General features: G+C 38.8%; 1 protein-coding gene across 1 annotated transcript in view; it reads right to left on the minus strand.

The window, feature by feature from the left end:
- rims3 (regulating synaptic membrane exocytosis 3) overlaps positions 1 to 18538 on the minus strand; it is a 65342-nt gene extending 46804 nt beyond the window's left edge. Inside the window, exons 1-2 of the mRNA XM_053489733.1 lie at positions 18413 to 18538; positions 3397 to 3676 (exon numbers count right to left, since the gene is read on the minus strand). Coding sequence (XP_053345708.1) covers positions 3397 to 3637 — 241 coding nt within the window. The 5' untranslated portion in view covers positions 3638 to 3676; positions 18413 to 18538. The remainder of the gene's footprint in view (positions 1 to 3396; positions 3677 to 18412) is intronic.
- Positions 18539 to 22479: the final 3941 nt, after the last annotated feature.

Consider the following 22479-nt stretch of genomic DNA (forward strand, 5'->3'; position numbering starts at 1 on the left):
GAGGGTCCGTAGCACACCACCCACAACAAGGATCATCGTATCTGGACCGCTTCCCACATTTTAGCGAGGATTCGAGAGGTTCAGTAGATTATTTGTCTTTAATGAATGGTTACAATCTTGGTGTCAACAACAGAGATTACCCTTTGTTGATAACTGGAATGTTTTCTGGGAGCGTCGTAGGCTCTACCACACTGATGGCCTGGACCATAGCAGAGCTGGAGCAGCAGTCCTCTCTGACAAAATCTCCAAGACACTACGAACCATCTGACTGGCAGTAAGTCATAACTTAGATTCCAATCTTATTAGCCACATCACAACTCACTTACAACTATTGTCATCTCAGAGAGTTTTTCCTTGCCACTGTCGCCTTTACCCTTGGCTTGCTCATCAGGAATAATTTCATTATTATCTAGACACATTTTGCTCACACATACACACTTCCATAAACTTTCTTTTTAAATTTTCTTTTAATTTTTGTGAAGCTGCTTTGAGACAATGACCATTGTTAAAAGCGCTATATACAGTAAATAAAATTTAATTGAATTGAATTCTTCTATATTAAAAGGATGCAGGAGTGCAAGGCGAGCATTTACCCAAGTTTTAATACATTGTCCCCCATGGTCCCTTTGATTCATCCATTACATAAAGAAATATTTAATATTCTAAATAATGGTACCCATTATATTAAAAGTCCACCGGGGTGCTCTTTATGTATCCATATCCCATTGGTAGGTAGCACAAAGGAGTTATTAGTCATTTGTTTTGAATTATGAAACACCAGCTGCAGATACTGTACGTGCTACCACTTTCTTGTAGAGAAAAACTGCTTACAATTCACATACAAAAACATTGTTGTGTTTATTTCACCATCTCCCATGAGGCCATGCCCTGCTGTGGGCTGCAGAGGCACATATTTACTGTTTCACATTCGTTCCTTTGGGAAATGTAAAAATCCATTCAAAGCACAGAGGGTTAAGAGCTTTGCACATGGGCTCAGCACAAAAACAAGGCCCATTAACTTGCTTTCAGCTTATTTAGGGGGTTTGAATTCACAGCCTTTCACTTATTCCTGTACCTGCTTCACTACTCCTATTTAACATACTGTGCCATGACCTTTACTGTGTATAGAAAAATGCTATTGTGTTATATACCGTGTCGAAAAATTGGGAGTGCAAGTTTAAAATATTGGATGTTGAGATGTAAAAGTAATGTTTGCACTAATGCTGGAAATAAATAAATAAATGATTGATTGATTGATTGATTGATTGATTGTTTAACACTGCCTTTTGTTTTTAATTACTTCCTAATCTAAAATGTTTGTACTTGTGCAATAATTTTTTGTTGGGTTTTACACATTTGCAGATGTCGTATTAAAATAAAAAAAAGGAATATTTTTTATCTAATCATTCACTCACTGTTTACTGCTTTATCTTGTATTTAGGGTCATGTTTGGCTGGAGCCTATCCCACAAGACTTAGGGCATGAGGCAAGTACACTGTGGATGGAGTGCCAATCAATAGCAGGGTACACACACATACACACAGTACGGGCAATTTGTGAACGCCAGTTAGTTTAATTTGGACTGTGGGAGGAAACCGGAGAACCCGGGGAACCTTCCACCAAGCAAGAGGAGAGCATGCAAACTCAGACCCTGAGGTGGGAATCAAACTGGAAGTGCAAAGCCACAATATTAACCACTACGCCACCTTGCTGCCAATTTAAAAAATATATATTTTATTGATTTTATTGATTTCATTTTATTATATTTTTAAGCTTTTCCGTGGCAAGGACAGAAGGACCTAGCCTATTTTTTTATTTCTATTAAATTTCCATTAATAATGCAGTATGGATTACGAAGTTACGTTAAACACAACAATCTGTAGTAAACAAGGATAAGCAACAAACTAACCTTCAGAAGCTGAAGTTATATACATAAATGACGATACAATAATATAATAGGAGGAATGTGGGACATAATAAAGATTTTATATAGTATATATATATATATATATATATATATATATATACACAGTATATATATAAAATAAGCTAAAATTGAGCTTTTGGCATATTTTTTTAAATGTGTAACTGTTTTAGGCTATATATTGGAAAATACAGATTAATTTCATTTTTTTGAAAGTCACACTGGTTATTAAGTCTCGCTCAGATTCTCTACAACCACCTCTCTCTCCCTCTCTCTCTCTCTTTCTCTCTCTCTCATTCTGTGCTGGTTCACAGTTGACACTGTTGGCTCAGAGCGTGTCACTGTTGGCTCTGTGACAGTTGTACCAAGTGTGGTTTACCCACTCTGTGTAATTAACCAACACATAACAAACATATAATAGAGCACTTAAATTGCCTTCACAGAGCAAAAAAAAAAAAAAAAAAGCAGAAATCAAAACAACAGCTTCCTCCAGACAAGATGCTCACCGAACAGGTTTCTCCGTGTAAGACTAAACCAAGGAGAATCCAAGGTTAGCACTGATTCACTGCCAAGCTAGCCAACACACACTCTCAGTGTGACTCTCTCAGGCTGGACAGAAGGTTGGCCTGTCCCAGAACCTAACTCACGAGCCTTATACAGTATACACACGACATGAGAGAACTAATTTTCCTCCTAATCAAATGTTGATAATGCTTCAGCATTTTTTTTTTTTTTGGCACATGCGTGTATTGTTCTCTAAATAGATAAAAGATTTTAAAGTGCAACTCTAAAATTGGATGTCATACTGTATACAGTGGATTACAGAGTTACACTCTTCCATCATATCCCAAAATAGAACCGACTGAATCGTCCAAAAACCCACAGCTTCGAGGAAAAGCTCATTCTAATCCCATACTGAAGAGGGTGAAGAATGGAGGGAGAAGAGATGGAAAGGTGTTTCGCGAGAGTTACAAGAGGCTGTGATAAATAGATGAAGAGAATGGAAGAAGAAGATAATGAGACAGAGGAAGATAAAGAGTGCGTTGTCACACTGACCTGGAGAGCTGTGAGAGGGGTGCTAACAAAGAAAGTCGTGACAGAACAAACAGTGTGGAGTTCAGGAGCCAAAGAAAGACGAAGAAGATGAGGGTGTGATAAACCCGGCGAGAAATCTAAATACAAACCCAGATGTGAGCTATCATCATTTCTACTCAACGTTAGACAGACCTAATAAAAATGAGATATTTTTTATAGTATCTTGTGAGATATAAAGAGAATCACCAAAAAAACTGAGACTAAGTTTATTAATGAACACACATCATTAGCTAAACTCCATAGAGAGAATAAAAATTAGCTTGCCAAACAGAATAATATAACATGGATAAATCTGAACTAATCAAAACAATGTGAAACTTTACTCAGTGCATAAAGAAAACTGAAATAATCAGATGAGCTGGAGCACACAACCTTACCTTGCTGGTTGAGTTGCTGTGTGCTCTTGCTCCACTGAGAAAGCCCTACGATGGCCACCATCTTAGCCCCGAGGCTGGAGCGGCGTTTTTTAGTCCCGCCAGTATCAGTGCTGGTGCTGCTCGGGCTCTTCTCCAGGCTGTACATGGTGCCACTGATGCTTGAGCTGCGTATCACGTTGCGGCCCGATGCCACACTCATCCCCCCAGGGCTGGGCACGTCTACTGAACCGCTGAGCATCATGGGCTGGCACGTGGCCTGTAGGCAGGGAGAGTTGGGCTGCTGATTGAAAAGAGAGTGAGAAGAGAGTGAGAAGAGAGTGAGAAGAGACAAGGTTAAACGTTGACTTTATAATCACACTTCGATAATAAATGCATGAAAGACCTGAATTTAAGATACGTTATTACGTAATTCCACTTCGAAGAATTACTCATCTGAAGGTTGTGAGTTAAGATCCCAGCTGTCCTGTTGTTTACCTTGTGTTTACGTCATTTAACCTCAGTGTGCTTGTGATTTTCTGAGCTTTTCTGAATTCCACAGTGCAATAAAGCCACACATCCAAACAAGTGACTCAGATGATTCCTTGGAGAAATCTGAACTGGCCATTTATGGTTCGATCACTTCAAAATAAAAGATAAACTTATCACCAATCAGTCATAATGCAAGCAGCACGTAACATCAAAACATCAATAAATTATATATCAGTAAACTGATGAGAGGGTCATGGACACCCAAGGGTCACTCATGCCTCGTCCAGTCTGATCCTAAAGAAAAGCCAATGTAGTACAAATGACTGAAAAAAGCCTATGCAGGCCACGATAAAAAGTCAACCAAACACCCAGTACACAAGAGCCCACCGGGCAAAGGGCCTAAGACTGCCAACCCAGTCTCCAAACTCCCCAACTTCCAATCCAGCAAAGCACCCCTGGGATGCGATCCCATATTCTGATCCATGGAGACCACAACCTTCAGCACCCAAAGGATTCAATTCCAACATCCCTGTGCCAAGCATCACAGCACGCCCCCCAGAGATCTTGTTTAGTGATAGCCAGAGGGATCAGAGCTGTCCCTGCACCACAAGGGGCTTGTAATCTTACAGCTGATAAGTGTATATGACCTGTGTATAAAAACATTTTGAAGAAACGGGAAAATAATATTTATCTGAAAATCACAAAATGTCAGATAAATCATTTTAGTTCCAAGATCTCAAGGCATCTATGTATAACCCCTTAAAAGCATATCCTTTACAGTCTGTGCTTTTATGTAACGCAAATTGTGGCTTCCATGAAAGTTATTGGACACGTAAACAAGCTTTCTCTTGTATTTCACTGGAAGAGGATAGGAGAATATGGTGCTATGGAAGACTTCCCAGTGACCCACTTTGATTTATAAGAAGGTTTTACCAGATTGATTATTTTTACCTGAAGTTAATATGCTTGAAAGTGGGATTTTAATAAAAGTTAATGGACTGTAGAAGTCAATTTCCCCATAATTTCACCTGGAGGTAATTTAACATACAAGGAGATTTTACTAAAACATAAGCGGATGAATGAATGAATAAGAAAATGTACAAGATTCAAGATAATTTGAGGTATTATATGCTAATATGCTGATATGACAAATGACATTGTCAATGTATATTGAGTTGATATGGGATTCATCATTCTGTCCATTTTGATGTGTTTTTTCTTTTTTTTAAAGGCACAGTTTGTTAACCTCTGCATACAAATTTAATTTGTCCCAGAGGCGGGGTCTTAAGGCGAAAACTTGTACTCCAATACAAATTGTCCCATAGGAAATAATGTACATGCAGATAATCCGTTCCAGCTACTCCAAAAATATTACCAATATTACCAATTTTCAACTCTATAATCATATTTCTGCATATAAAATCAATCAAAACATTTAGAAAATGTAAATATATAAAAGAATTAGACAATATACCTTGCCTAACCTTAATTTATGATTCCTCATGTCTTCACTAAATCTTGCACAAAATGCAACAAACCAAGTAATTTATATATAAACTCGCTTCGCTTGGCTTTCCACTGACGCAAACAAGTTCTAAACAGCTCCTGGATGTACGCGCAACTTAGCCACCGTTTTGTTCGGCTCGGTTTCACAATATGAATTTTTCCCTCTGGAAGAGATAAAATTCACATGCCAAGGTATTACTGTATTTGAAACAATAACATCACTATAGTGTTTTTAGAAATGACAATACAATATTCAACAATGTTCATTAATAACAACAATCTCCATTAATGAGCTATTATGTGGATATTTATTATATGTATGTTTCTCTGCATTTCTGTCTCCCATCCACACAAAATTTTAAGTATGTGTTTATATGGAGGGAACAACCTACGATTTATTTATTCATTTTTTGTTTTTAATTACTGATGTCACAGCACCAACTTGTTGGAACCATTGTGGTTGGGTGTTTTACGAATGCACAATGGCTCAACCATGGCTGCGGACCAGGTTGTTACTTCGGGGTCTGTAATTACCGTACTTATTTAAGAAGTAGCATGGAAACTTTTTTTGTTTTAGGGGTGCACGATATGGATCAAAACTATCTCTCAGTACTTTTAGACTGAATAAGTGTTCAGCTGTAAGTCAGGCCCACATGGTCGGAGTCATAACCACTTTTTCTTACTTAAAACCGTGTAATCAATATAAAATGCAAATACGGGGCTTCAATCTTAGTTTGAGACACTAAAAGAAAAAAGGCCCAGTCAGTCTGTTTTTTTCTACTGAGGAACACTGTGGAGCTCTGATGTGTCACAGAAAGAAATAAATGCACATATTAAGAAGATATAGTGATGTACTTCGGGGCAGAAGACTTCACGGCACAGAGTATAACATTCTATGTTCTGCAGTATTTTCATTGGGACATCTTGACTTTTAAACCTAATCCTGTCCATTAGCGCTAGCAGCTAGCATGTTTCAGCATGGGCATCACAAATCGATATATACCTGCAGCTGTGGAAGGAAACTGAAGCAGAAGGAAAGTGGGGGCGGGGCTGTATGGGGACGCAGAAAGAGAGTGGGGACGGGGCTGTATGGGGACGCAAGAAGAAAGTGGAAGTGGGTACCTCAGCGCTGATTCGATTAGTATTGCAATTAATCTTGCGATTAATTTTGTGATTAATCTTGCGATTAATTAATCGTGATTAGTATCATGATCTCGATTTGATTTAGCAATTTTTCTGATTACAATTATAATTTTTGTTACAATTTTTAAGACCTTGAACCTTTAAAAAATGATCATACCTCGAAGGCTTTAAACCTTAGCTTATATTCAGGAGCTGGGAGGTGGTACTGTGTGGTGACACAGAGGGAGATTGGGGCAGGGCTGTGTGGGGTTGCAGAGTGGGTCGGGCCGGGGCTATGCGGAGATGTACAGTAAAGGGAGAAAAGGGGCGGGGTTGCACAGGAATACAAAAGGAGATGGGTAGAGAAGGTGGGGAACTGCGCACAGACACGGGGGGAGAATGGGGCAGAGCAGCTCCACACTGACGGAGAAGGAGGATGAGGCGGAGCTACACATAGACGCAGAAGGAGAATGGAGCGTGGCTACAAGGAGAGTTGGAATAAGGAATACTTGGGTCTTTTAAGTTTTTATTCAAGTGTAACGAATTGCCCTAAATGTGTTTGCAAAGATGAGAAATTAGGCTTATTTTATGAGCTTGTAAACTCCAACCATGTCTCTCCGTCTCTTTATCTCTCTTCATCCTTTCCGCTCTCCTTCTCTTTATCTCTCACATTATATCTCTGTTTAGGTGTCTCCATTTCTCTCTTTAGCGGACATGCTGTTACAGCTGGGAACAACTTGTAGCGCCATCCATCTTTATTGCTATCTTTTTCTCTACACTGTGTGTGTGTGTGCGTGTTTTAGGTCTGCATGCTGCCAGCTCACTCAGGCTCTTCGCTGTCACGCCACTATTAACACACAGGAACATGTACACGCTCCACTGTCAACACTCATACAAGCTGATAGCACCGAGACGCATCCGATACAGCAGTGTGTGTCTCTTAATGTGCCTGCGCTGGGCATCTACAGGCATCCAGAGCACAATTAATCGTGGCAATTACATCGACAGTAAAAACACGGGCACACACATCCTCAAGCTTAACCAGTAGAATCTGCTGTAACTGTAAATTAAATTCCCCAGTATGACCTATGCAAAAACAGCTAAGTAAGTGTGTGTGTGTGTGTGTGTGTGTGTGTGTGTGTGTGTGTTGAGGGACTTGTTCTCAGGAAGCAAAACTCACACTCTGACAGGCACACAGAACCGAAACCCAGCCTGCTGGTGCCGTCCTTCTGTTCAGACGTTAGCCGAGCCTCATTAGCTCGAATTCTAAAAGAAAGCTAGCAAAATAAACTTGTTTCGATCAACTACTCTGTAAAGGCATAAAAACCATGCCAACCACCCTGCTACAGCTAACATTAATGCTAACACTAAATAATTTGTGAACTCATCACAAATTATTTTCCAGGATTGTTTACCCACTTATTTTTTTTTTTTTTTTATGTTTATGTTTGTCTCTCAATGACAAAAAAAATAATAATAATACAGCTCTGCACGCTAACGAGCTAGCTAAACGCAGGATGAATATCAAAGAATGTTAGCAATCACAAAAGCATTACTATGCAAATTACAATCTTTTCTGCGTTTCAAAATACATTTATGAGTAGCACTCTGAAGTGTGGTCTGGTTCCTCTGTGACTGGTTGGTTCCATCAAACAAACCATAATCACACGCAGAGACGACGACTAACAACAACTCTTTATCTCTGCGTGTGATTATGGTTTGTTGGATGGAACCAACCAGTCACAGAGAAACCTGACCACACTTCATTTCCTTAACATTTAAATATGCCATATTACATTAAAGAATTATATTTCCTTCATAAAAACAAGTTTATACTGTAAATCAAATAAAAAATTTGAAAAATACAAAATACTGAGGTAACAGGCCAACCTTCCTTAACTGTGTCTAGTTTAAAATTGATTTAAAATCAATCCCACCTCACACCTCCTAAATTATGACTAATAGGCAAAGAGGCCACACCTACTACATTATAACTGATGGGCACAGAGGCCACACCTCCTACATTATGACTAATGGGCACACAGGCCACACCTCCTTCATTATGACTGATGGGCACACAGGCCACACCTCCTACATTATGACTGATGGGCACACAGGCCACACCTCCTACATTATGACTGATGGGCACACAGGCCACACCTCGTACATTATGACTGATGGGCACACAGGCCACACCTCGTACATTATGACTGATGGGCACACAGGCCACACCTCCTACATTATGACTGATGGGCACACAGGCCACACCCCCTACATTATGATTGATGGGCACACAGGCCACACCTCGTACATTATGACTGATGGGCACACAGGCCACACCTCCTACATTATGACTGATGGGCACACAGGCCACACCTCGTACATTATGACTGATGGGCACACAGGCCACACCTCCTACACTACCACAGATGGGCATCGAGGGTACTCTCTGCCTATCAGTCCTAATAATACTGTATGTCTCCTATAGTACGACTGATAGGCAAAGAGATCATCCTCCTTTTTAAACTGGCATTAACAGTCCAGATTCAGAAGTTACACCTTTTTTAATAAGACAAAAAACAAAGACAAAAACATTCATTGATATAAAATACAGATGTCATGCTTCCTTCATTAGGATTAACAAAAGAAAAGCCCACACCACCTTTACTGGAAATGACAGCTCTAGAGACCATGCGTCCTTCTTTAGGACTAATAAGTACAAAGTTCACTGTTCGGCAAATACTTTTAGGCATATAATACAATTTTTTTTTTTTTATCGTTGTTTTGCATTTAAGCGTTAATCCACAGTCTAAATCGAAAAGAATTATAACTAATGTCAAACTAAAGGCCGAGTTTAACATTACGAGGCATGGGAAATATTACATTTAAGGGTGTTTAGTTATTCTATTAAGGTTCTTTCACTCTTATCTTATCTCGGCCCAGAATCAGAAGTCCCAGCGGCGAACGGTGGTCCACATTAAGAAGTGTGTGTGTGTGTAAAAGAAATGGGTTAACAGGACGGTGATGAATGTCCTGGGTCAATCTGTCCTGTGAATAATGATGACCCGTTCACCTCACCGGGATTTAGGCTCCTCCAGTAAGGGAAATAAGACGAGCATGGGTAAACTTTAATATTCTGCTATTTCAGACAATATTTCTGTACATTTGTCTTAGTTTTGAATGTGAAGTTAATAAAAAACAAATACAAACAAAAAAATTACAAACAGATTTGATTTAAATTTACTCTAAGTGTACAGTAATGACGGGAAAAAATTGTGAATGAATGTCTGTCTTTTTGGCCCGTACTCAATTAATATATTTAAATGTATTCACTTGGCAGATGTGTGTATCCCAAAAGATTTCAAATTGAAGCAGAATTTCACCCAAACACAGATCTGGGCAGCTGAAGAGCCATTTGAGGACCATATGCTGGCTATCCGGAAGTCATGAGACATGAAGCAAAATCCTTCTTGATACTATCTTCCTACTTTATTATCACTTATGAATACAATATTCTGTATTTTTTTAGACAAAATGAGTTACTTCCACTATTTTGGTTATGATAAATGAGAAGAAAATAACCGTATTTGTTTGAAGTTTTTTGCACATTTACATAAAACCAATAAGAAATTAAGTAGAACGTTTTATCAAAAAAGGCGTGTTCAGGGAATATAATACTGGTTTAACAGAGTTAATAAATTATATTAGTTGCAACACAAGATAAAACAAGCCCATGAAGCGATGCACCCATCATGCATAGTGTCCACTGTACAAGCCTCTGGAGACAGTGTTATGATCTCGGGTTGATCAGTTGCTCAGGTCTAGACTCAGCAACGTTATGTGGCAATAAAATAAAGTCAGCTGACGACCTGAATGTACTGAAACACCACGTCTATGGAGGTTTTCTCTCCTTTCGCGTTGTGAAAGAGTTGTTACTGGGAGCGTGAGGAATCTTTGGGATGTGCTGGAGAGGACTGTTTTTTACACTGTGGTCTGATTCCCTCATAAGATCTTGGCCAAAAATATTAGTGCTGGATGAGCCTGGATTAAAATACAGTGAATATCGTGATGTGGTTAGCGCTGTCGCCTTGCACCTCCAGGTTCTGGGTTCGATTCCCGTCTCGGGGTCTGCCCCATGTCCTGCCCCATGCTTAGTGGGTTTCCTCCGGGTACTCTGGTTTTCTCTCACAGTTCAAACCCATGCAGATTAGGCTAATTGGTGTTTCCGAAAAGCGTATGTGTTTGTGTGCCGTAAGATGGATTGGCGGCCCATTCAGGGTGTACGACGCCTCATGCTCTAAGTCTCCTGGGATCGGCTCCCGTCCCCCTGCCACCCTGTACACAGGATAAAGCGGTATAGACGATGAGATGAGAGTGGTTCAACAATATTTTAATCTGTGTGATTATATATATAGATTTTTTTTGCCAGGCTGTTAAAGTGTTGAAGACAAAAAAATTATTTTATTAGTCGGTTATTTTCGAGCTGTTTTAACTCCTGTTAATGGAAATATAACGACTCAACACTTGGTTTAACACTTCAGCGTAAACATTGCTCCTTAAGTCACTGTTAATAGAAATTGCCTACTTTCATTTTCTTTAAGTGCCTCGTGCACACGGGTCGCTGTAATCGGTCTGTATTTGTGGAAAGTGCGAATGCTGCATCTTCACCTCTCTGTGTTTATCAGTCTGAGGTGTGAGTTCTAACAGTACGTACATCAGGCCTCCACACACTCCTTTGATCATCTCCTCAGGTTCTCTCTCCCTTACAGTACTGCACCTTACAGCAATTAGGACCACACGCGTAGACACAGGACCGGACCGAACTCGTTGCTATGATAAAATTTCCATTTGATTTTCATTTCAAAGGCGCATAAGCGAGGCGCCGACTCCTGCTTATGATTATTATCAGTCAGCGAGCCAGAGTGATTTATTCCCAACAAGGAGGTCCATGGCGCCAAGCCTAAAAGCACTTCAGCTCAGACTTCAGATCAAAGTAGTACGTACACGCATACACACACACACACACACACACATGTACAAACACAGTTGTAAAGTAAGAGCTTGTGTGACAACCTCTCCACTCCCACGGCTACTCCATAAATCTATAGACACTCATCCGCTCTCTTTTCATCAGGCTTACTATCCTGAAACGGAGAGAGAACGTTACAGGAGGAAAGTAGCGAGAGACGACTCATTCCATTTAGACACAATAAAAGGTCAGACGTAGTTTAACCTTTAACTAAATGATCCCGATGGCAATAAAATCACATTCTGAGCAGTGTGTTCTGCCAAGGAGTGGAGCGGTTATTCAACATTTTATTCACCTTGACAATAAATAAATAAATAAGTGACAATTTATCATTCGTGCATATGCATTTAACTCTTAATGGAATTATTGCCAATCAATATTCTGGTTCAAATTAATGATTTCTTTGGCAGCAGTGCAGCTGTGAGACAAAGGTTTATGTTCCGGTGGGTTATCTTTCAAAACTAAGTACCAAGTTTTTCATTATCATTATTATTAGTAGTAGTAATAGTATTTATGGACTTTATGGAAGGACTTAATGGAAGGAGTCGCCAGTGTCAGTGCTTTGTAAGGCTTTGATTATTTTTTATAAATATCGATATTACATTTGTCCCTGATTTTGTTACAATTTTAAACCTTTTTAAAATTGTAATAATAAATTATTTATTAAACAATACAAACTACTTGCTTTAAATAAAAGAGTATAACATTAAACTTTTAAACTTTATTTAAACAAAAAGCTACACTGTTACTGAGCAGCACGTACTGTACTGTATCGCCGTCACCCGCCATAATTATTATTTCTTAAAAACCTAGCAAATAATTCACTCCGACCACGCGGGATGAATATGTGTAAATAGTTCGGAGTGCGCCACCTGTAGGATCATAATAAAACAGATGTTTGGCCCTTGCGACTAATTCGCGCTTACTATGTAAGAGTGTGTAATGAGTGCGTTTGAGACTAATTCGCCTACGGAGTTTGGAAAAAATGGCAGAAAATCGGAAGCTTTTAACGTGCGGAATCTTTGATAATGTAACTTCGTGTTTCTGTTGCGTCACTCTGAAGCTTCTGCGCTCGGAACAGAATCGGTTATATCTGAAGCTGATCGGCCAGTTCATCTCTATTATAAGCGTAAAAATTATGTTTTTTAAAATGGATTTTGGAGTCTGGGTTGGGTCACACAAAACATAATTGGATCAATGTTTTCTCCCATCTCTATTTCTCTTTATGGGAAAGCTTTCAGGACAGAGCAGTTAACACTTTCTGATTGCGCAGTAACAAAAGCTGTGTTTTCTTCTCTAATTAACTTACTGAAAGAGTTCAAACCGAACCTGATCTGTTCTGCCAAGCTTAGCTCTTTAACAATTAACGACTAGCTAATTCAACGTTATTGCATTTACTACATGGCTACTTTCCGAAGAAATACATTTTAATATTTAATTATTATTAATACTAGTTTCATGCTTCCGCAAGGCAAAACAGCTCGGCTGGACTGTTCTTCATTGCAAAACGAGACAAGGTTAAAGGCAGAAAAACTATTAATATACTGTAAAGGCTTTCATTAAGTTGTTAACAGATCAGATTTATTCAAATGTTAATATTATTCTAAATGCTTTGACTTATCAATCAGGATTAAATCAAATGAACCAGAACCATTAAGGCTCTCAGACTTTCATATTTAACATCTGGATTTCTACAGCTGGATTTCAGTTGAGCTGCTTTACAGTATGACTATTGTTAAAAGTGCTATACAAATACAACTTCCGTACAGTATTTAATAGTACATGCTCACAACAGACCAAATAGTGGTAATCTACATTATAGCCAAAATAATGGCGCCCACAGTCCACTGCACATAAATCAAGCTTAAGATTCTTAGAACTGCAGTAGAATTTCCATAAAATAATAGAAAGACAAACTTACGAACACAGCTTTGAAGTTTTCATAGCTATCGTGACTAAACTAGCAGGGTCAGCCAATATAGACACTAGATAGGGTTAAGGGCCTTGCTCAAGGGCCCAACAGCAGCAACCTGGCAGAGCTGGGGCCCGACCTTTCAATCAGATTTATTACTTTATTATAATTAGAATTTTCGACAATCATTAAACAAAGCAGATTTTAAATATTTAAAAAACTTGTGCTGTATGTTTATACCCATAAAAGTCACTAAATAGCTATCATCCACTTGATCCCTATTCGAAACACAAAACTAAATTTAATGAAAATGACCATAAGCAGAACTGTAATTACTGTAATTACTGTTATTAGCCCTGCTATTAATAATAAAGGCGATGAATGGCCAAGTCAAGCTCCAGCTAAGATGACCGACGACTACTTAGCGCACGCTGAAGGTCTAACAAAGAACAGCTGAAGTAAAGCTCTTGGCATGAGTCACCGTATTAAACCTTCAGCCACCTTTAACCCAACATTATCTCATAAGAGGAAAAGCGGTGTGACAGCTGCGAACTGAATCATAAACTAATTTCCAGTCTAAAACTGCCAGAACAGGGTCTCAGCATAGAAGCAACCTTTTATAAAATGAGTTTAGTTTCCGAATAGAATTGCTGCAACAGGTGCACAAACATACTGTAACACCTCACATCAAGGCAACAGCAAATGGACGACTGTAAATGACCAGGAATACAGCGGACGCTTCAGATTCTGACAAGCTATTAGTACTGTAGATTTGACTTTTGGAGTCACATACACATGTATGTTATACACACTTTTTTATATACTTAAGTTCAGGCTTTATTTGTCACATATACAGTACTGAACAGTGAGCAGTTTATTCTTTGCATGTCCCAATTTGGCAAGGTCAGCCATTTTTACGGCACCCCTGGAGCAGATGTTTGTTAAACGACATGTTATTTTTGTCTCCAAGTCCAATATTCTAAAGTAGTTATAATAAATCAATAAATACAAAATATAATATAATATAAAATAATATAATTTGGTGTACGTTCCATGACCATTGGTAATAATTACTGTACAGTACCAGTCAAAAGTTTGGACACAAGTCTGGATGTATGCATTGTATTGTATAAAACGATGCAGGATTTTTTCAAAGCTATAAAAAAACATATCGAATTAGAATATTTAAGTATCAACAACAACAACTACAGACAGTTATTATTTTAAGCCATGAAGGTCAGATGTTCTAAAAAGAGTCACCAGCCTCAGAATTCATCAATTAATGTAACAACAGCACCTCAGATTAGAGCCGCTATGAAGGATTTACAGAACAGAAGTAGCAGATACATCTCAATATCAACTGTTCAAAGGAGATTATTGAATATTTTGTAAATTCATTTTAGAAGTTTAAATATTAAAATGAACAGCTGAACCTCGGCGTACAAATTTAATTCGTTCAGAAGGTGAGTTCTCAAGGCGTAAATTTCGTATTGCGATACAAATTGTTCCGTAGAAAATAATGTAAATGCAGATAATCTGTTTTTACCATCCCAAAAAATATTACCAATATAAAAAATAAAATAAAAAAAACAGACAATAAATCATGTGTTCTGTCTGTCATTAAAACTGTGACTTGTGTGGAAAAATAACATTGCAAGTGACATGAAAGAGGAAAAAGCCCCCCGCCTCGTGTTAATGCTTATTTGGGCTAAATAACATTAAGAAATCAGTATTTGGTGAATGAAGTATATGCGCAGGCTGTACTTATGGCGTTTCTTTCTCGTCCGTTTCAAAACCATGGTGACGTTTCGCGAACTTTGCATATATATCGCGGAGCGTCAAGCATACTTCACCTTCATCTATCTTGTATGTATGTTACATACATTGTTACGGTGTACGGATTCTTTATTATTTTAATAATTTGTTCACACATAATATTAAACTGTTCTTTAAAATGAGAAATGCTCAGCCAGACGAGTCCTCCTGCTGAAATTAAGGGTCAAAATAAAGAAATTGTCAACTATCTCACCTACCTGTCAGTAGTTAGTCAGTAGTGTACATAATCAGTCAGGAAAAAATAAAACATTCACATCACAAGCCATGTTGCTCAATTCCCATTCTTAGTCAGATTGAATTTTCACGTCATGATGGTTCACATTCATCATTATCAATGACTTTTATCTGACTCTAATGCGGACGCGTCTGTCCTCTAAAACGGCACGCAGGCACACACCGATACGTCTTTGCTCGTGCCATCTGGGTTTAGACATGTCATGGGTTCGTGCAGCCACTCATTCATTTCAAACAATGGATTTAATTTCAGGAAACATGCTCGAGGACGGCAAGCAGTTCGTCAGCTGTGTTTTTCACGGTCTAGAAGAATGAAGAAATCCAGACGCCTCATTTTTTTTCACCTGTTTTGCTTTATCTGATATGTATCTGAACTAGAATTATGTACTAAAGTGACTCTGAAAAACACGAGACTTGTGCGTTCACACAGCCGTGACGAAATCAGATTCATCACGTGAACATTTAAGCTTTGCGTTAGATACATTAGACTTAAAGAATTCACTACTGTAGCTTGAACCACTTATTGTTATGTTGAGAAAAAAACAAACATTTTTTTGTTTTTGTAGTTTGTTTTACTCAAATTACAGAATGACTCATTTATACTCACTCATTGTCTATACCGCTTTATTATACAGGATTGCGGGAGGCCTGGAGCCTATCCCAGGAGACTTGGTGCACGAAGCAGGGTACACCCTGAACAGGGTGCCCATCCATCACAGAGCGCACACATACATACACCAGAATACCCGGAGGAAACCCACCAGGCACGAGGAGAACATGCAAACTCCATGCACATAGAGACGGGAATCGAACCTGGACCCTGGAGGTGCAAGGCGACAGCGCTAACCATTAAGTCAAAGTGCTAATTAATTTTTACTTATTAAATATAGAAAATGCTAATAAAGTTGTTTGGCATCATTTTACATTTAAAACATTTAAACAAAACAATTCATACTTTTTAAGGAGGAAAAAAAAAGCCTAAAAAAACCTTATCAATCGTCATTTTTGACACATGGTTCGGCCTAAACTGTGTGAACTGTAAACACAATCATTCACCAACACCACTTGAACATTACAGGAACTCGGCTATACCATTGCCGCATGTTTGGAAAATCCATCAATGGAGTTCCTGGGAGGCCAGCGGTTCAGACCTGTCTCAGAAGTACTCAGAAAACTTTCTACCTTGATGATTTCCAAGCACGAGCTACAGTAGGATAAGAGCATTAATGCAACCAAAAATGCTGATTTGATTTGAACACCCCTTGTACTAGTAAAAAAAGAATTGAATAATTTTTTTCATTAATAAACGCTTGCAACACATAACGCTGTCTGCCCCCTACATTATTCATTCATTTCCTTACATACAGTACAGCATGTGATTTAAGTTTAATCATGTGACTTACAGTACACGCAGTATTTATTTATGCATGATTTTTTTTCACATGACGTCACATAGAGTTATGAGGTGAATTGATGTGATGGCAAGCATACTGTATGTACATCATTCGGTCAAGCACATGTGGCAAAACCTGGTGTCGTAGGGCTTCAAGTTTAATCCTAATGCGAACGAAATGTGAAATGTATGAGATTTTCGCAGCGGGAATAGTTTTACAGTACCCTCTGTAATGGTCTTTATTAAATTCAGCGCTCATTTGGAAGCTTTCAGGAAACAGATGGCTCAAACAGAGAAGGGCGTGAAAGGAAACGTGGAGCAGCATTTTTACGCCATGCCTTTATCACCTGATTACGTTACACTGTCTAATTTAAACGTCTACAGCATCCGCAACTTATTAACAGTGATGGAGGAGAATCGATGAAGTGCTCAGTAAACAGAAATCAAGCATCTGAATCAACTCCAATTGAAAAGTGTGCCTCGCTCACTCATCGTCGTCTTTACCGCTTCGTCCTGTATACATCCTGAACGGGGTGCCGCACAATCACTCACTCATTCACACACTACAGGCAATTTGAAAACCACAATTAGTGGTCTGATCTGCATGTCTTTGGACTGTGGGAGGAAACCGGGGTACCTGGAGGAAACCCACCAAATACTGGGAGAACATGCAAACTTCATGCACACAGAACCTGAGGCGAGAATCGAACCTGGTCACTGAAACCTTTTGTTTTGTTTTAGTTTTTGTGCTGAGTCGCTTCTTTTACTCATGAAGCTATCTATCTTAAAACACACACATTTTTTTGGAATTTACAGCAGGAAGCCGTTGCACTAATACAGTGACATTCCGCATACACCATAAACTAAACAAAATGGTCAAGGCTGAAAGCTTTGCAACAACTCAAAGCAGTTTTCTTAGAATACATGACAGTTTTTTAAATAAAAAAAACCTACAATGTTAAATCAATGCTTGCATATTTTTGACCAGGTCAATTTAAAACAGGATTGTAGGATTTTTGTTTGTTTGTTTGTTTGTTTGTTTTTTTCCAGTGCATGTTTGTCTTGAGCATATGCATGCAATATGCACATCATTGTGTGCAACTGAGTGAAATTCATCCCGGTATGCAAATGCATGCGCAGGAGAACAGAGGGAAATGAAATCACATGCGGAGAGGATCTGTGGAAAAACACAACAGTGCCAAGTATATCCATTACCAGAAATAGACAAACTATTGTGCATTGCATATTCTGCACCACCACTGATGAGCAATGCAGAAAGAGATTTTTGTTATGTTTCTGCAGAGTGCAATGCATTTATATATTTATATTTATATTTAATGCACAGGACAACATGCAACATGCAACATGCACAGCCACGCCTGCAACATGATATGCACAATTTTTTTAAAAAATAAAATTGACACTCAGCATAACATTTTCTTAAATGATGCACGTTATGATGATTCCTCCATAAACAGCAGTTTAGTGCACGTGAAGCATTAGAGCGCGCGCTCACCGGTGGGAAGCAGGCTGCAGCTCGCGCTCCGGATCAGATGAGGCTGTGTGTCCGCTCCGGGGTCCTCAGGGTCATCATTCAGAGCTGCTGCTCGCTGTGTGTCGGGGTTCAGATGCTGCTGTGTTGCTGAGACGCGCCGGGATTCAGCCGCAGAACCAGAGTGTTAGAGAGAGAGAGAGAGAGAGAGGGGGGGGGGGGGGGGCTCGAGCGCTATCAGAGACATGCAGGGCGAAACGGAACAAAATTCTACCTACCTGATTCTAGTGATGGGAAGTTTGAATCATTTTAGTGACTCGGTTCTTTGAATCTCGTTCATCAAAATGAACAAATCTTTTTTTTTGGAGTCATTTAGTTCATTTCGTTCTTTAGATCAGAAATAAAATTAAATGTTACATTTTCAGTAAACAGACCCCCAACACGTCTACATACACAAACTTTGGCTTCCAGTAATGAAAATATTACAATGCAGCTAAGGACATATTATAATAAACAGAATGAGTAGCTCAGCTCTTATATCTTCCAGTCTGAGTCGTTCGTTCTTTTGAATCTATTGCACAGCATAGTGTCTATGGGAGTCACGTGACAAAAAAACAAACGACTCGGAGTAGAAGAGTCATTGAGAAAGAATCGCTCAATTCTGTTTCACCCTCCAAGACGACTTGATCTTTTGAGTCATGTTAAAGATTCGTTCAAAAAGAAAAAATCGTAGCGCTCGTCCTATCATCCAGGGATCGCTGGTTCGAACCCCAGGTGATGCTGTTAACCTCTCACAGACGGAAAAAATAGAAATTAAAAGTATTTTTAATAAAATTGTTTATAAACAACCCATCACTACCTGATTCGTCTACATCAAGAGGGGTACCAGGGGTCCTGAATTCAAATTATAAGAAGGTCTGGGTCAATAGAATTTTCTCTATATAGTACTTTATATGTAAAATTAATTAATTTATTAAATAAAATCTACAGTGATACTGGCTTTATCCACTCTCGAGGCGACTTCCTAATGGTGAAATTTCATATTGTGAAAATAAGAGAAAATGATGTACATTTACATTAATGCATTGGCCAAACGCTGTTATCCAGAGCGACTTCCAAAAGTGTCTTGAAGTTTAGATCCTTACACTGGTTACTATCTTACTAACTACCGTAATTACCTCCAAGGTATAATAATCTGATGAGAGAGTTCCTGTGCTCAGGGAATAACCCCCTCGTTATGCTGCCTGACTCCTTATAGCATGCGTTAACACCTCCTAGCCCGTATCCAGACGAATACCGAGGAAAAATACGCACAACCGTGTGTATGCACAAACTCAAGTCTTTACTATTATAAAAAAAAAAACAGTGTTTGACTGATAGTGCTTGTAGTTAGTAACACAGTAACCACTGATGAGCCAATCATGGAAACTTCAAAGTCGCTCTGTATAAGGGGGTTTACCGAATGCCTAAATGTTCTAGGTTTTAGTTATAGAATGTATTTATAATTCCAAAACTGTTCTTGTAAATTTCTTAAAATAATTTGCCTGAAATTATTTGTGTACATACTCTGCAGTTTAAAGATTTTTTTTTTGTACCGTTCACCCCTGCATACACCCCGACACGCCTTCTCGCAGCTCCTTCGTCTCCATGGTAACAAGCCCTGACCCACTTCCGTAAAACACAGGGATTAGGATTAATTCAATTAATTCTCCTCAGCATATACACTGATCTATCTATCACAGGAACCAGATCATCAGCGTTTAATGTTCTACAGAAAACCAGCCGTCACAGTCTAAAAACATTTTAATCTGCAGATCTGATATGCCATTATTATTATTATTATTATTATTATATTTTTGTAAAATATAAACCCTAAAATATTTTGAATAAAGTACAGCATACACGTACAGTATATGACTTTTTTTTATCAAAAGAAAGTGCAACAAAGAAATGATTGATTCTAATTAAACTGTGCAGAAAGAAATATATTTTAGATATTTAATTTTTATTTTAGACCTAATCTGTTTGGCCAAGAACTCACTCACTCTCACTTATCGTCTATATCCTGTATACAGGGTCGCGAGGGGGCCTTTCCCAGGGGACTTAGAGCATGAAACGGGGAACACCCTGGAAAGGGTTCCACACCATCGCGGGGCACACATACTGTACATACACACACTCATTCACACACTATGGGCAATTTGGGACCTCACCATGTGAGGAAAATGGGGTACCACCAAGCACACAACCACCAAGCACGGGGAGAACATGCAAACTCCATGCACACAGACCCCGAGGCGGGAATCAAACCCGGACCCCGGTGGTACAAGGCCACAGTGCTAAGCCCTTGTTTGCCCTCGTTGAGTTAAGGCTCTGAGTTACTGATTGGAAGGTCAGTGGTTTGAGCCCCAGCTCCACCAGGTTGACATTGTTGGGCCCTTATCTGCTCCAGGGACGCCGTCTGTCCCTGTTGTCTGTCCCCAGACCCTGTCCCCCAGGATGTGTGAAGAAAGAAGTATGTACAATTGTTAATGAACATAAAGTGAGTGTGCATGGTAGTAAAAGTAATCATAGTGTGCAGCACATATGATAAAGGGTTTTTTATTTTAATTAACCATGTTTACATGTAATCTGCTGTACAAAAGCGCCGACCTTTTTTTTGCAAATTTCTTACACCCTATTGTACACATCTTGTACTATGTATTGTTTATTGTAAACATTAATTTACAAAAAAACTTATACACAAACACAAACTCCCTTATAATAAATACATAATATATGGCATTTTAAGCACTAATAAACAAAGAAATATATATAAAAACTGAAATGTTTTAGCTTTAATTGAAGCAGTCTCAAATATCAGTTTTTGTTGTTGGTCTTTCGACTGCTCCTGTTGAGGGGTCACCACAGCGGACCATTTGAGCCGGTGTAAAGCACTGGTTTTACACTGGATGCCCTTCCTGGTGCAACTCCCCCATTTTATCCAGGCTTGGGACCGACACAGCATCCAGTGGCTGGGTTTGGGCATTGGATGGGAATTGAATCCAGGCCGTCCCCATGGCAGGCGAGAAACCTACCACTGAGCCACCAATGCCCCAGTCTTTAACTATAACTGTATGTAAGTTTTCCAACAAGAGAGTGTAAAGAAAGGCATGTTTATAGCTGCTATAGTGTAAGTGATAACAAGACCCAACCTATTTCATTGATATTCCAAAACATACTTATACTGTTAGTGGATAAACTTACATGTCATTCTCCAACAAATACAAAATTTTAATTGTTAACAAATTGTTGAGTTAAGACAGGAATAAAAAAATAATAAAAATAAAAACAATGCTGATATTTTTCCTATAAGGACATGCCCCAAATGTATTAGTCCTTATTTTAAATAAAGGAAGGAAGGAAGGAAGGAATAACATTAGGGCTGTGATCTGGTCACAGGTACAGTATGAGTATACAGTTGCTCGAATCTGGTGCCTGCGGATTACATCTTAACATGTAGTAAATAAATGCACAAAGTCACATTAATGTTGATTATTACCTGGTATTGAATGCACACTACATTTAGATCTTGTTTTTTATCTTTTCTGCTAAATTGCACTAGTATTATATAGAAAATCTTTAAAGATACAATACAACTTTACAACTTTAAGCCTTTCATGGTGCAAGGGACCACAGAAGTGGGACTTTGTTATTAATCCTGACACAAACAGCTTAACTCACACGTGAGTTAGTAAAAAAGTTGAGATTAAAAAAATAATAATAATAATCTTGTGCAATTGTGTCTAAGGCTGGATTCAATTCTTGCAGGCTTGTCTTCTTGCAGTCAAAGTGGCATCAAATGCTGTAGGTATCAACTCATAATCTGTCCGCACTGACAGTTCAATCATGCATGTACAGTATGTGTCATAGAAATATATCATAGTATCTCATACTGCAATTTATTTGATATCACTGCATTGATCCGAAGGACTGTTTTCCAAGACCCCCAGACAGAGGTAATGATATTAGCCAGGAAACAGCGATCATTTCCATCCGCTACACTGGCCATAATTGAGTCATCTTCCTGCTCAATGCATGTTTATGATGTG

This window comes from Clarias gariepinus, chromosome 28 (assembly GCF_024256425.1).
Source record: "Clarias gariepinus isolate MV-2021 ecotype Netherlands chromosome 28, CGAR_prim_01v2, whole genome shotgun sequence".
Taxonomy (NCBI): Eukaryota; Metazoa; Chordata; class Actinopteri; order Siluriformes; family Clariidae; genus Clarias; species Clarias gariepinus.